The 16,907-nt window shown below is 42.0% G+C and overlaps 2 protein-coding genes across 2 annotated transcripts in view; one reads left to right on the top strand and one right to left on the bottom strand.

Moving 5' to 3' along the window:
* The window catches only part of LOC133542095 (uncharacterized), a 132,462-nt gene that overhangs the window by 51,342 nt on the left and 64,213 nt on the right, over nucleotides 1-16,907 (top strand). The window lies entirely within an intron of this gene.
* Nucleotides 7,898-16,775, bottom strand: LOC133542094 (gastrula zinc finger protein XlCGF17.1-like). The gene is made up of 3 exons (XM_061885939.1): nucleotides 16,724-16,775; nucleotides 16,345-16,457; nucleotides 7,898-10,672 (listed from the first exon to the last, which is right to left on the bottom strand). Exon 3 carries the CDS (start codon nucleotides 9,954-9,956, stop codon nucleotides 9,033-9,035), a length of 924 nt encoding a protein of 307 aa, XP_061741923.1. The 5' UTR covers nucleotides 9,957-10,672; nucleotides 16,345-16,457; nucleotides 16,724-16,775; the 3' UTR covers nucleotides 7,898-9,032.

Below are 16,907 nucleotides of genomic sequence, written 5' to 3'. Positions count from 1 at the left end.
TGAATCCGAGGTTCGACTATCCGGCGAAGCCTCCTCTCCAGTACACCAGAATAAACCTTACCGGGAAGGCTGAGGAGTGTGATCCCACGATAGTTGGAACACACCCTCCGGTCCCCCTTCTTAAAGAGAGGTACCACCACCCCGGTCTGCCAATCCAGAGGTACCGCCCCCGATGTCCACGCGATGCTGCAGAGTCTTGTCAACCAAGACAGCCCCACAGCATCCAGAGCCTTAAGGAACTCCGGACGGATCTCATCCACCCCCGGGGCCTTGCCGCCGAGGAGCTTTTTAACTACCTCAGCGACCTCAGCCCCAGAAATAGGAGAGTCCACTACAGATTCCCCAGGCACCGCTTCCTCAAAGGAAGACGTGTTGGTGGGATTGAGGAGGTCTTCGAAGTATTCCCTCCACCGATCCACAACATCCGCAGTCGAAGTCAGTAGAACACCATCCGCACCATACACGGTGTTGATAGTGCACTGCTTCCCCTTCCTGAGGCGGCGTATGGTGGTCCAGAATCGCTTCGAAGCCGTCCGGAAGTCGTTTTCCATGGCTTCCCCGAACTCTTCCCATGTCCGAGTTTTTGCCTCCGCGACCGCTAAAGCTACACACCGCTTGCCCCGTCGGTACCCGTCCACTGCCTCCGGAGTCCTATGAGCCAAAAGAACCCGATAGGACTCCTTCTTCAGCTTGACGGCATCCCTCACTGCTGGTGTCCACCAAGGGGTTCTGGGATTACCGCCACGACAGGCACCAACTACCTTGCGGCCACAGCTCCAATCAGCCGCCTCGACAATAGAGGTTCGGAACATGGTCCACTTGGACTCAATGTCCCGCACCTCCCTCGTGAACTGTACAAAGTTCTCCCGGAGGTGTGAATTGAAACTCTCTCTGACAGGAGACTCTGCCAGACGTTCCCAGCAGATCCTCACAATGCGTTTGGGCCTGCCAGGTCTGTCCGGCATCCTCCCCCACCATCGCAGCCAACTCACCACCAGGTGAGTGTTCAAAACATAAGGCCGCAAATCCGATGACACAACTACAAAGTCGATCATGGAACTGCGTTCTAGGGTGTCCTGGTGCCAAGTGCACATATGGACACCCTTATGTTTGAACATGCTGTTCGTTATGGACAATCCGTGACAAGCACAAAAGTCCAATAACAAAACACCACTAGGGTTCAAATCCGGGCGGCCATTCTTCCCAATCACGCCTCTCCAGGTTTCACTGTCGTTGCCAACATGAGCGTTGAAGTCTCCCAGTAGGACAAGGGAATCACCCGGGGGAGCACTTTCCAGTACTCCCTCGAGTGTACCCAAAAAGGGTGGGTATTCTGAACTGCTGTTTGGTGCGTAAGCACAAACAACAGTCAGGACCTGCCCCCCCACCCGAAGGCGAAGGGAAGCTACCCTCTCGTCCACTGGGTTGAACTCAAACGAGCAGGCTTTGAGCCGGGGGGCAACGAGAATTGCCACCCCAGCCCGTCGCCTCTCACTGCCGGCAATGCCAGAGTGGAAGAGGGTCCAGTCCCTCTCGAGAGAACTGGTTCCAGAGCCCTTGCTGTGCGTCGAGGTGAGTCCGACTATATCCAGCCGGAACTTCTCTACCTCGCGGACTAGCTCAGGCTCCTTCCCCCCCAGTAAGGTGACGTTCCACGTCCCAAGAGCTAGCTTCTGTAGCCGAGGATCGGACCGCCAAGTGCCCTGCCTTCGGCTGCCGCCCAGCTCACAATGCACCCGACCTCTATGGCCCCTCCCATGAGTGGTGAGCCCATTGGAGGGATGATCCACGTTTCCTCTTCGGGCTGTGCCCGGCCGAGCCCCATGGGGACAGGCCCGACCACCAGGCGCTCGCCATCGTGCCCCAACTCCGGGCCTGGCTCCAGAGCGGGGCCCCGGTGACCCGCGTCCGGGCAAGGGAAATCTGAGTTCATTTTGTTGTAATTCCATAGAAGTCTTTGAGATGCTCTTTGTCTGATCACTCACCTAGGACCTGTTTGTCTTGGGAGACCCTACCAGGGGGCATGAAAGCCCCCAGACAACATAGCTCCTAGGATCATGGGGACACGCAAACTCCTCTACCACGGTAAGGTAGCAGCTCAGAGAGGAGGTCATACACACAATAATAATGAAATAATGTACCACATGCCAGCCTCCACGCAGTAGTACTAGTGATGAGCTCCCCCTGCTGGTGGACAATAATTACTGTCAATTTCAAATTAATTTTTAGAGACATGTCACACTAAAAAAGCATGAACACAGTCTACATGTTGGCCAAAAAAGATGACATCTGTTTTGCTTTCATTTAGATAGTGTCACCACAGTTAAACTGGGAAGAAGTAATCAGATTACTGACTACTCCTTCAAAAGATAACTTGTTTACCTTCTTAATAATAATAATAAGGGATTAGACAAATTTAGTGCGTTTATAGAAATTTAAATTGTGTTACTCTGAGAACTGAGAAGGCATCATTCATGCAGTCCACACATTCAATGTGGTAAGCTACATTTAATTATAATAATAATAATAACTACATGAAGCAATTCCAAAAGAAATTGCGTGTGAATTATCCAATGGTGAAGTTGAACTGAAATGCTGACAGAATGTAGTATGAATGTAAGAATAGTTTGAATGTTGGAATGGTTTAAATGTTGAAGTTTGAATTTAAAGGAAAACCATAATTTGGTTTGGATTTTGAGAAAGTTTTAGTTTGAATGTCCAAGATGAGTGGAATGTGTTGATGTTGGAATGGTTTGATTAGGTAGGAAAATGTGGGGCTTGTGCAGTTTGGAAAAATGTCACTCAGGTGGGTGTACGCATGTGTGGAAGGTACGTAGACACAGAAAAGTCCCTCACAAGCATGTTTGTGTGATCGACAGAAATATTTAAATTCAATGTCCAGAGGTATTAACACCTTAGTCAATCAAACAAACAGACGGTCAATGAAAACAAAGGCAATAACTTTGCAGTCATGGATACACCGTCTGTGTGGGTATTTTCTCCAGCTGCGGCTCTAAAACTGCATACAAAAGGTCTTCTAAGGTTTGGGCGGAAAGCGTAAAAAATCGCACGGAAAAAATTCCATAAAACCTTCAACTATTTGTTTTTTATTTTATCTGAATTAAAAATGTATCTTCCAGAGGATATGCATTTTTACAACAAGTTTTAAATAGAAAGCATTTAAAAAATAACTTCTGGGAATATTATATTGATCAACTAATTCTTATTTAGGGGGCTTAGTGAGCAGAATAGAGGCATTGACTCCATTGTTAGAATTAAGATAGATCAGATTTTGCTCACGTTTGTTTAGGACTTAGAATGCATAAAAATAAAAACATATTATTGTCTTACATAATCATTGTGACAGGCAAAATAAAATACACAAATCGGATTTCCCTTTGATATTTTTTCTACATCCTGTGAACGGGTTGATGCTGTGGTGAAAGTGAGAAAATAAATACAAATTTCAGCAAAAATGGCTGACAAACATTTTAAAACCTGGTCAAGGACTGTTGGCAGTAAACCCAGAGAGGCATGTGTATGTTGTAAAATGATGTTAGAATTAGCTTTATTATTCGGGTATGGGGGCCCCGTCATGGGGGCCCCGTACCAACTCTGACTTGTTCCACCACTGGTCACTGTGATTATATTATATATTCCAAATGTCATTTTCTTGTTATTTGTCAAATATCAAATGAGTAAACATTTGAAAGTAATAAGTAAACAAACCTGTTTTGTGTAACACAACTTGATGTTTCTTGAAAACAGCGTCCAGTAGTTGAAAGTTTTCCTCCTCTGTTCTAGAAAGTTCCGCCTTGTATTCTGCTATCGTTCTTTCTAACACTACAAATATTTCTTCAACAGCAGCAGTTAGTCGCTGATCCACCAACGCTCTCAACATTTGTAATGTAGACATTTTCACACAATCACAACACTTTACTCTCACACTTGATCTCTACTTAGCGATGTGTTGATAACTTCTGTGTCTTCTGTTAGCAGCTAACAAGCTAAGCTAACTAGCGAGCTAAGCTAACTAACAAGCAAAGATAGCACGAGAAGCGGCACAGTGCTTCTAGCGCATCGAGACCACTTTATCCTTAAATAATGAATCAAAGATGTATTTTATACGACGTAAATATTTAAAAATGGAAAATAAATTGTAAGACTGACTTATTAGCGTCCTGCTCACGTCTTTCTCCGTCGTTGTGCTTTCACGACAGTTAGCACACTTGACGTTACAAGGCAGGACTGCTCTATATTATTTTATTTAAATACTTGTACCTCTTCTATATTTTCTCCATATATTTTAATTTGGAGCTTATTTTGAACTTTCCTCTTTGTAAAATGTATGACTTTTGTCTTTCCAACAGAGAATCTTAAACCCCGAGCTGTTCCCCATTCTTCAACATGATTTACCACTTTTTGAATCTTCTTTTCTATATGATTTGTATTTCTACCTCTCTTCCACATCACTCCATCATCACAAACAATGCCACCTCCACTAACCCTTCCACTTCACTAAAAACTTCATTTATCATGATGGAAAATAGTACTGGACTTATTATACTCCCTTGTGGGGTCCCATTTTCCACTTTGTATTCTCTGCTATATTCATTCTCTATTTTTACTAATAATGTTCTACTTGTTAGGGCTTCACGGTGGCAGAGGGGTTAGTGTGTCTGCCTCACAATACGAAGTTCCTGCAGTCCTGGGTTCAAATCCAGGCTCGGGATCTTTCTGTGTGGAGTTTGCATGTTCTCCCCGTGAACGCGTGGGTTCCCTCCGGGTACTCCGGCTTCCTCCCACTTCCAAAGACATGCACCTGGGGATAGGTTGATTGGCAACACTAAATGGTCCCTAGTGTGTGAACGTGAGTGTGAATGTTGTCTGTCTATCTGTGTTGGCCCTGCGATGAAGTGGCGATTTGTCCAGGGTGTACCCCGCCTTCCGCCCGATTGTAGCTGAGATAGGCGCCAGCGCCCCCCGCGACCCCAAAAAGGGAATAAGCGGTAGGAAATGGATGGGATGGATGGTTCTACTTGTTAAAAAGTCTTTTATCCATCTGTACATTCTCCCTCTAATCCCAATTTTATTTAGTTTCATCAGCAACCCCTGTTTCCACAACATATTAAACGCTTTCTCTATGTCAAAAAATACCGCAATTATACTTTCTTTATTTATTTGTCCTTTTCTAATTTCCTCTTCCAGCTGCACTGCTGGGTCATTTGTGCTTCTTGCTTTGCGAAAACCACTTTGGTAGTTTTTTATAATTTCTTTTGACTCTAAACAAGCATTAATAATTTTTTTCCATTACTTTGCCCAAATTTGAGGTCAATTCTATCGGCCTATAATTTCCTGCCTCTTCCGGATCTTTCCCTGGTTTGCATATTGGAATTATTACAGCTGTTTTCCACTCAGCTGCTCATTTTCCTTCTTCATATATCCTGTTATATCATTTCAAGACCACTTATTTGCCGATACTACCTAAGTTTTTGACCACCTGGCCTTTTCCTAGTGTCGTTTGTGTGTGTGTGTGTGTGTGTGTGTGTGTGTGTGTGTGTGTGTGTGTGTTGTATTTTAACCCTTTTCAATATTGGAACCATTTAATTAAAAGAAATAGTCATATCCATATTGTATCCTTATATTCCATCATTTCCCCAATATTTAAACTAATTGTTTCTCTTCTTGTTTTTCTACATTTCTCAAATAATCATTACTGTGCACTTTAACAAAGGTTTTTGCTAAAAGTTCTGCTTTTTCTTTATTTTCTACCACAAACTGTGTTCCATCTTTCATCACATGATTTTTATGTTGACTTCTGATCCCTGACATGTTCTTGATCATTCCCCACACTTGGCTTAAAGGAGTAGTTCTATTTAGTGTTTCACAAAAAGTTCTCCAATAGTGTTTTTTTGTTTTTTTAATAACATACCTTACTCTAGCTCGGTGCCTTTTATACTGGATCATATCTTGGAAATGATGTGTTCTTCTTAATATTCTACAGTAAATGCTATATTCCGTTCTTGTATTGCATCTGTGCACTCTTGTGTCCACCATCGTCCTTCTTCTCCCGATTCTACTCCTTGGTATGCTCTGTTTGGCTGCTTCTATTATGCACCCCGTAATATCTGTATTAAGTTGCTCAATATCTTGATTTATATTCTCTTTATTTAATGTCATGTTTGAAATGTCCCTAAATTGTTCCTAGTCACCATTATATTGATCTTCTCAGTCTAATTTCTTGCCTGTTCTGTACAGTTTATTACATACACTCCTCTCATTTGCTGTACTTCAGTTTCCTAATGACACAGCCCACATAAGCTGCTGTGTGATTCCCCCACAGTTACAACACTTCATCTGTTCATGACTTCCACATTGTCCATATTCCTGCTCCCCTCCACACCTTCCACATCTCATCTTGGCATGACACACACTACTATGTGCCCAGAGTGTTGGCACTTGAAACAAGGTACTGGGGGTGGAAACGACATACTGGGGGTGGCACGTAAGTTCAAACGTAAAAACTTAAAAACCCTATCATGATTCTTTCTGGGAGGACTTCCTGGACAAACTGCACTAGCACAGATTCACTCTCCGTCTTTTCTCAGTTTCCAGATGCCATCAATGTCTTCATCATTGTGGCAGTTCCCCCTTTTATTTCTCTTTTCAAATCTTCTAAATGTTCTCCTCTTGGGATTCCTGTCACCACTCCTCTGGCCCCCTTTCATTCTCCCACTTCCATTCTTTCCTTTAGTATCTTATTGCACAGCTTTTGCAATCGCATTGCTTTGTACTTTTACTCTCCATTTTTACATTTAATCAAACGACTTCCGTCCTTTAGCACTTTGGCCATCTCCACCTCTCCAATGTCCTTCTTTCATCTCTTAACCAGTGTCATCAAACTAATATTCTTCATGTCTTGATCTGACTTCAATGTATATATAATCTTGCAATTATCTACATAATCTGTTTCCTCCTTTCTACTCTCTTAGCGCTCTACTTTCCTTCATGACCTCCTCTCCCCTTCTTTCGTCTCTCCCCTCTAGTCCTATCCATGTCCATACCTTCCTTATACATCTCTTCCTTATCTCCTTCCATCTCTTTTTTACCAGCTACCAGAAATCCATAGCTGGGTAATGGAGAGGTTTTGTGAAATTAAGAAAATAAATAAAAATGAACTAAATCTCCTCTGTTCTGTACATCATTGTCCAAGTGACATTATATTGTCATCTTCCTCTTTATGCCATTTCCTCAAGGTGACAGAAAAACATGATACAACCTGCCTATCATGTGATTCTACCATGTTGGCAAAATACAAACACACAATATATTGACATATATAACACATAAAACATGGAATTAGAAGTGAACAGTACCCATCCCTACCAGCAAGTGTTGTTGTACTGGAAACTAATTTACAAACACAACTTCATCACACACAATACTCCACTATGGAATTGTTCTTATATTAAAATGAGAAACAAAGTGTTGTTGTACTGGAAACTAATTTACAAACACAACTTCATCACACACAATACTCCACTATGGAATTGTTCTTATATTAAAATGAGAAACAAATCCATCTTTGTACAGCAATGGTTTGAAAAAGGCATTTGGTCACTGATGCACTTATTGACTGATAAAAATATGTTAATATTTGAAGATTTCATTAAGTACGACCTGCAAATAAACAAAATATTACAACATTTAAAAAGGCTTTCATTCCAAATATTCTAGTTACTGCATCTTTTTTAATTCTTTACTATTTCTTCTTCTTATTTTTTTTATCTGGAACAAAAAAATACTCACAACTTAAAGTTTCCATTCTTTCCAAGACGGAATTGACCACTTAAAATATTTTGGATGTTGTTTTGCAATTAGATACAACATTTGTTGGTTCTGTGACTGGGAAACACAATAAACAGTTTATTTTATGAATGTATGCAAAGTAAATCTCTGTGGGATGATGTACAATATTGGCTTTTGTCTGACACTCCAAACTTTGACTGATATTGATGTTGTTTTGGGGATGTTAAAAAAGAAAAAAAAAACATTGAAAAAAATGTTTAAAACACAATACTGGATTTATTTGATTTATCCACAAATGTAAGTTTGTAAAAACAACCCCATCCTTCCACAAAAACTCAGCCATTTTCTCTCACTTGTATACTGCATAAAGGTCTGGGGACATACATATAAAATAATCACAACACAATCATCATAATACAGAGTAATAACGGTAATGAATAAAATAGATTATAGAGACCCAACAAATGATTCAAAGAGACACATATTTTAAAATTGTATAAAAGACAACTGTTCAAATGATGTATGAAGTAAATAATAATATGCTTCCTGAAGTGGTCCAGAAGATGTTTCAGATGTGAACCAGTACATATGTATATCATATAAAGGTGACAATCTATGGGGTTATCAACAATTACAAATACAAATATGTAATACTTCAATATTTCATATAAATAGGTCTAAAATTGTATGGTGAATATACAGTATATATATATATATATATATATATATATATATATATATATATATATATAGAGTGTGTGTGTGTGTATGTGTATACATACACACGACATGTTTATTGCATGTAAAATATGTATTTTACTGTTTACTCTCACTTTTTTACTCAAATTGTTCTGTCCATTTTTTAACAAAAGTACACAATGTTGCATATTAATACATGTACTTGACTGAAAAAAGCACTAATATAAAATATCTAATCTATAAATATAGAAGCATATTAAACAGATTGTTAGACAAACAACAATGTCACACATGTTATATGTGCTGATGTTGTTAGAAAGTCAAAATGAAAGTCTGGACAGTTTATTTCAAATCCTGCAGTTTCATTTGCTGCTGCTGTTCTCACCAGCACACTTGTGTTTCTTACACTGCTACTTAGAAGACAATCTTTCACCACACACACTGCAACTCAACACTTTCTCTCCTGGGTGTCTTCTCATGTGTGATACAAGGCTTGATCGTCAACAAAAGCTTCTGTTGCAGATTCAGCAGGAATGTGATTTTTCACCACTGTGTGTTCTGTTGTGTCTTTTCAAATGTTGACTTTGTGCAAAGCATTTACCACAGATTGAACAGGAGAAAGGTTTTTCACCAATGTGTGTTCTCATGTGTACTTTCAAACCCTGACTTTTAACAAAGCCTTTACCACAGATTGAACAGGAAAAAGGTTTTTCTCCAGTGTGTGTTCTCATGTGTCTTTTCAAACTCTGATTTTGTGCAAAACCTTTACCACAGATTGAACAAGAAAAAGGTTTTTCACCATTGTGTGTTCTCATGTGTACTTTCAAACTCTGACTTTCAACAAAACCTTTACCACAGGTAGAACAGGAAAAAGGTTTTTCACCAGTGTGTGTTCTCTTGTGTCTTTTCAAATGTTGACTTTCTCTAAAACCTTTACCACAGATTGAACAGGAAAAAGGTTTTTCACCGGTGTGTGTTCTCATGTGTACCTTCAAATTGATACTTTGTGTAAAACCTTTACTACAGAGTGAACAAGAAAAAGGTTTTTCTCTAGTGTGTGTTCTAATATGTCTTTTCAAACTCTGACTTTGTGTAAAACCTTTACCACAGGTTGAACAGGAAAAACGTTTTTCACCAGTGTGTGTTCTCATGTGTACTTTCAAATTGATACTTTGTCTAAAATCTTTACTGCAGAGTGAACAAGAAAAAGGTTTTTCTCCAGTGTGTGTTCTCATGTGTCTTTTCAGACTACAATGGTATTTAAAGGTTTTGTGACAGAGAGAAGATGTGAAGTGAGTGTTGTCAGTGTGACATGTCTTATCATCTTTAGAGTCTTCATCATCAGTGTCAGGAGAGTGTGACGTTGTGTCCTCACTATCTGATAGTGGAGCTAAGAGCTTGTCTGCTTGTGATCCTCCACAGTGGTCTCCATCAGCTTCTGTTGTCATGTGTTGTGTTGAGCTGCTGCTTGGAGGCTCCCCCCCTCCCCTCTCCTCACTTTCACCTTTCACCTCATCATCTTCACTCTTCACAGGGACACCAGTCACTGGGAACTCCTCCAACCATTTAGGCTGACTGATGCCCTCTTCCTCCTCTTCCTCTTTAATCTGCGGCGGCTCTTGGTCCTCCTCTTCCTCTTTAAAGTTGGGGGTCAGTGAGTCCTCCTCTTCCTTTTTGATGTGTAAGTTCGGTGGGTCCTCCGCTTGCCCTTTAATGTGAAGGGTCAGTTTAACATTATGGGTCTGTGGCTTCTCGTCTTCCTCTTTAATGTGCGGCGGCTCTTGGTCCTCCTCTTCCTCTTTAATGTGTGGCGGATCTTGCTCCTCCTCTTCCTCTTTAACGTAGGGGGTTAGTGGGTCCTCCTCTTCCTTTTTATAGTAGGGGGTCAGCGGGTTCTCTTGCTCCTTAAAGTAAGGAGTCAGTAGGTCTTCCTCTTCATTTTTGATGTGTAAGTTCAGTGGGTCCTCCGCTTGCCCTTTAATGTGAAGGGTCAGTTTAACATTATGGGTCTGTGGCGTCTCGTCTTCCTCTTTAATGTGGGGGGGCTGTGGCTCCTCTCCTCCCTCTTTGATGTGTTGGGAATGTGGTACCTCTTCTTCCTCTTGTATGTGGGGGGACTGTCGTTCCTCCTCCTGCTCACGAGGACGATGTGCTTCATTGAGGTCTGTGGGACAGGAAAAACAAACATTCTTTAGAAAAGTCCAGCTTTGCTCAGTCACATGAGACATTGTCCTGCACCAACATATGATCTCACAATCTCATCAGTTTCCCCTCACAGCAGTCAGGGTACTTCCAGCTGACATATGAAGAAGACATTCAGGGGAATGCCTTCCCAGGCCAACATCCAATCCACCTTATTTATATAAAAACATCCTAAAAGTCATTCCTGCAATCCTTAATGGTAGACGCCATACGTGAAAGTGTGCTGTTCTCCCTCTGAATAAGTCATACACACACAGGAAATAATGTACCACATGCCAGCCTCCACGCAGTAGTACTAGTGATGAGCTCCCCCCGCTGGTGGACAATAATTACAGTCATTTTCACATTCATCTTTAGAGACATGTCTGTCATAAAAGAAGCATGAGCACAGTCAACATGTTGGCCAAGAAAGATGACATCTGTTTTACTTTCATTTAGATAGTGTCACCACAGTTAAACCGGGATGAAGTTTTTAGATTACTGACTACACCTTCAAAAGATAACTTGTTTACCTTATTAATATTAGTAATGATGGATTAAATTAATTTAGTGCGTTTCTAGACACTCAAATTGCGTTAGAGTGAGAACTGAGAAGGCATCATTCATGCAGTCCACACATTCAATCAAAATCAGAATCAGACAGACCGTATTCCCTTGAATTGCCGCCGGGTATATAGTATGCACCTGCCTAGAATTACTGCCAGGTCAAACTCGTTTCGCAAAATAATTAGCGCATGCTTAGCATTACCGCCGGCTCAGGATTAACGCCGGGTCAAACTCGTTTCGCAAAATATTATTTTTATTAGCGCATGTCTAGAATTTCGGCCGGGTCAAACTCGTCACGTCACGAGTGACACTTCACCTGTCATCATTTTCAAAATGGAGGATGCTGATTTCAATGATTTGAAATGGCATAAAGGGTTTCACGGTGGCAGAGGGGTTAGTGCGTCTGCCTCACAATACGAAGTTCCTGCAGTCCTGGGTTCAAATCCAGGCTCGAGATCTTTCTGTGTGGAGTTTGCATGTTCTACCCGTGAATGCGTGGGTTCCCTCCGGGTACTCCGGCTTCCTCCCACTTCCAAAGACATGCACCTGGGGATAGGTTGATTGGCAACACTAAATGGTCCCTAGTGTGTGAATGTGAGTGTGAATGTTGTCTGTCTATCTGTGTTGGCCCTGCGATGAGGTGGCGACTTGTCCAGGGTGTACCCTGCCTTCCGCCCGATTGTAGCTGAGATAGGCGCCAGCGCCCCCCGCGACCCCGAAAGGGAATAAGCGGTAGAAAATGGATGGATGGATGGATGAAATCGCATAAAGGGAAAAAGATTAAGACCTTATTCAGTAGGATTTAAGGTCCAAGCTATTGAATACGCCAAAAAGAACAGTAAGCAGCTATGTTTTATTAATATACCGTAGCTGCGTGTGTCAAATATGAGTCATTAAATGATTCCCGCCTCCTGGTGGTAGAGGGCGCTAGTGATCCTTCTTGTGACTACTCGGCTGCAGAAGAAGTGACAACAAGCAGCAAGAGTGAGCAGCGTGTGTTTATTTTTTCCTCTTGCTTGCACTTTTAACATGGAGGATTAAATATCTAAAATAAAACAATTTTCTAAACTGGACTTTCAATCGAAGCAGGAGGTAATAAAGGAAGATCTCCATCGAGACAGTGAGACTTTTAAAACTGAAGAAAGGAAGACTTTTATGACCTGTGAGAACATTTTTACAACTCTTCTTCTCTGACCTTCCCAAAGTAATAATCCAATCAATAATCACTGAACTCAACAAAAAAAAGGCATATTATTTCAACAATCTGCGATGATGTAACGACTTTCCAGGGTGTATGCCGCCTTCCGCCCGATTGTAGCTGAGATAGGCGCCAGCGCCCCTCGCGACCCCAAAAGGGAATAAGCGGTAGGAAATGGATGGATGGATGGATGGATTATTTCAACAATAATTTCCGGTGTCACAGAACTGGCTAATATAACAAAATCTGCTTTTCATTGCACAATATCAGGGAAATTGACATAAATGTAAGAGCAATGTTGTCATTCTTAGGAGAAGCAACATTTGTTAGGGAAAATAATGCCTTGCCGGTAAGGTCTATTCTGGTGTACTGGAGAGGACCCTAGGCCAGATAGTCGGACCTCGGATTCAGGAGGAACAGTGTGGTTTTCGTCCTGGTCGTGGAACTGTGGACCAGCTCTATACTCTGGGCAGGGTCCTTGAGGGTACATGGGAGTTTGCCCAACCAGTCTACATGTGCTTTGTGGACTTGGAGAAGGCATTTGACCGTGTCCCTCGGGAAGTCCTGTGGGGAGTGCTCAGAGAGTCTGATTGTGGCGGTCCGCTACCACTATGATCAGAGCTTGGTCCGCATTGCCGGCAGTAAGTCGGACCCGTTTCCAGTGAGGGTTGGACTCCGCCAAGGCTGCCCTTTGTTACCGATTCTGTTCGTAACTTTTATGGATAGAATTTGTAGGCGCAGTCAGGGCGTTGAGGGGATCTGGTTTGGTGGCAGCAGGATTAGGTCTCTGCATTTTGCAGATAATGTGGTCCTGATGGCTTCATCTGGCCAAGATCTTCAGCTCTCACTGGATCGGTTTGCAGCAGAGTGTGAAGCGACTGGGATGGGAATCAGCACCTCCAAGTCAAAGTCCATGGTTCACGTCCGGAAAAGGGTGGAGTGCCATCTCCGGGTTGGGGAGGAGAATTTTCCCCAAGTGGAGGAGTTCAAGTACCTAGGAGTCTTGTTCACGAGTGAGGGAAGAGTGGATCGTGAGATCGACAGGCGGATCGGTGGGGCGTCTTCAGTAATGCGGACGCTGTATCGATCCGTTGTGGTGAAGAAGGAGCCGAGCCGGAAGGCAAATCTCTCAATTTACCGGTCGATCTCCGTTCCCATCCTCACCTATGGTCATGAGCTTTGGGTTATTACCGAAAGGACAAGATCACGGGTTCAAGCGGCCCAAATGAGTTTCCTCTGCCATGTGGCGGGTCTCTCCCTTAGAGATAGGGTGAGAAGCTCTGTCATCCAGGAGGAACTCAAAGTAAAGCCGCTGTTCCTCCACATGGAGAGGAGCCAGATGAGGTGGTTCGGGCATCTGGTCAGGATGCCACCCGAACGCCTCCCTAGGGAGGTGTTTAGGGCATGTCCAACCGGTACGAGGCCACGGGGAAGACCCAGGACACGTTGGGAAGACTATGTCTCCCGGCTGGCCTGGGAACGCTTTGGGATCCCCCGGGAAGTGCTAGACGAAATGGATTGGGAGAGGAAAGTCTGGGCTTCCCTGCTTAGGCTGCTGCCCCCAAGACCCGACCTCGGATAAGCGGAAGAAGATGGATGGATGGAAGATAATTTTTTCTGGACAGCTCATTCATCCTTTAAACACCCAATTGTCCCGTCCTTTTAGACGGTCATTCGAAATAGCGACTAAACTACGAAGCTAAAGCTGGCAAGGAAAATCCATAAACGCACAACACATCTCATCTGCTTGTGTTGTTGTGAAAGACATCATCAATGTTGGAATAATGTACAAAGAGGACAGCAGTCGCAACTGTCGCCTCCACACATCGTTCTGAGAACAGCAACACACTTCCCCCTTCACAATAATAGGTCTGACTGCGCTAACAAAATAAAGGTTTTAAAAAAAAAAGCACCTTAAACAAGCGTAATGAACTTATTGATGCATTTACACAATTATTATGCTTTGATCCAAAGTACGGGTCAAAATTGTCTAAAGATTTATTGCACAAATAAATGTGAGCAATTCTACATTTAATTAACAAACTGGAAAGAAAATAACATTTGCCTTGGTGCCCTAAAATATGAACCCTCCTTTAAGGCAACACTTGTCTTGACCTTAAAAAGTAAAATGTTGAGGCCTGTCGATGATGTGCCTTTTCCCACCCATCCATCCATTTTCTACCGCTTGTCCCTTTTGGACTCACAGGGGGGCAGAAGGTGGGGTACACCCTGGAAAATTCCATAAAACCTTTACACTATTTATTTAAATTGTATCCAAATTAAAAATGTATCCTCCAGTTTGTGGCTATTATGGGGCATATTTCCAGAGAATATGCATTTTTACAGCATGTTTTAAAGAGATAGCGATTAAAAAAATGACTTCTGGCTATATTATATTGCTCAACTAATTCTTATTAGTGAGCAGAATAGAGGCGCTCTCATTGACTCAAATGGTAAAATTAGGATGGTCAAGATTTTGCTAACGTTTGTTTAGGACTTAGAATGCATACAAAATAAAAACATGTTATTGTCTTACATATGGATTGTGAATGACAGGCAAAATAAAACAAATCAGATCCCCTTTGATAATTGTTCTACATCCTGTGAACGGGTTGATGCTGTGGTGAAAGTGAGAAAATAAATACATTTTGGGAAAATGCAAATTTAAGGAAAAATGGCTGACAAACTTTTTAAAGGGGAACATTATCACAATTTCAAAAGGGTTAAAAACAATAAAAATCAGTTCCCAGTGGCTTGTTGTATTTTTTGAAGTATTTTTCAAAATTTTACCGGTCCCGAAATATCCCTAAAAAAGCTTTAAAGTGCCTTTTTTCCACTACCTGCCAAGATACGGTCCATTTCCCTGTGACATCATACAGTGCTGCCAATACAAACAAACAGTGGCGAATAGCACAGCAAGATATAGCGACATTAGCTCGGATTCAGACTCGGATTTCAGCGGCTTAAGCGATTCAACAGATTACGCATGTATTGAAAAGGACGGTTGGAGTATGAAAGTATTGAAGAAGAAACTGAAGCTATTGAGCAAATAGCTTTTAATGCTATTCATAGCCATAGCATGGCCGATTAGCTGCGTTAGCATCGCCGGTAAAATGTGCAGACACTCCGGCACATTCAATGGGGGTCTGGCGGCAGATTTCTTGCCACTTTCGCATCTTCGGTGCAACTTGAATCCCTCCCTATTAGTGTTGTTACACCCTCCGAAAACACACCGACGAGGCATGATGCCTCCAAGGTTCCAAAAAATAGTTGAAAAAACGGAAAGTAACAGAGCTGAGACCCGTGTGTGTAATGTGTTGAAAATGAAAATGGCGGCTGTATTACCTCGGTGACGTCAAGTTCTGACATCATCGCCACCAGAGCAATAAACAGAAAGGCGTTTAATTCGCCAAAATTCACCCATTTAAAGTTCGGAAATCGGTTAAAAAAATATATGGTCTTTTTTCTGCACCATCAAGGTATATATTGACGCTTACATAGGTCTGCTGATAATGTTCCCCTTTAAAACCTGCTTAGAGATTGTTGGTGGTAAACCCAGAGAGGCATGTGTGTGTTATAAAATGATGGTAGAATTAGCTTTATTATTTGGGTTTAGGGGCCATGTCATGGAGCTCGTCCACAGCCCAACTCTGACTTGTTCCACCACTGACAGTTTGTAGTACAAATGGACTGGGATATGTAACTCATCTTTAGTAGTTACATTCCACAGAACACAGACAACCACGTGGTTGCAAGACCACGTTGCAAGTAGCAGACGGAATGCATCATCCTCACAAGACAACACAACTTCTTATAAACAATATATTAAGCATAGTGTTAATAATGAAATGTAAAGTTAGTAAAGATGTGAGAGTAAGAAGTCAACAAACCTGTTCTGTGTAACACAACTTGATGTTTCTTGAAAACAGCGTCCAGTAGTTGATGTTGTCGCTCCTTCTCCTCTTTTGTTGGACAAAGTTCCTCCTCATACTTTGCTATCCTTCTTTCGCACATTTTCACACAATCACAACACTTTACTCTCACACTTGATCTCTACTTAGCGATGTGTTGATAACGTCCTCGTCTCTTTGTTAGCAGCTAACAAGCTAAGCTAACTAGCGAGCTAAACTAACTAACAAGCAAAGATAGCACGAGAAGCGGCACAGTGCTTCTAGCGCATCGAGACCACTTTATCCTTAAATAAAGAATCACATATGTATTTTATACGCCGTAAATATTATAAACTGGATAACAAATAATAAGACTGACTTATTAGCGTCCTGCACACTTCTTTCTCCTTCTCCTCCTGTTCTGCTGCCTTCCGTTTACCCGGAAGCTGGGAATGACGTCACAGCCGAGCGGATGAAGAGGTAGCTCTATATAAGATATTGCTTGCTGTCACTGTTACCATGCTTTTCTTTTACGTAATATTTATTTGAATAACAATGTGATA

Source organism: Nerophis ophidion, linkage group LG24 (assembly GCF_033978795.1).
Source record: "Nerophis ophidion isolate RoL-2023_Sa linkage group LG24, RoL_Noph_v1.0, whole genome shotgun sequence".
Classification (NCBI taxonomy): domain Eukaryota; kingdom Metazoa; phylum Chordata; class Actinopteri; order Syngnathiformes; family Syngnathidae; genus Nerophis; species Nerophis ophidion.
The sequence above is the reverse complement of the archived record's forward strand: the minus strand, read 5'-3'. Positions and strand labels throughout refer to the sequence as shown.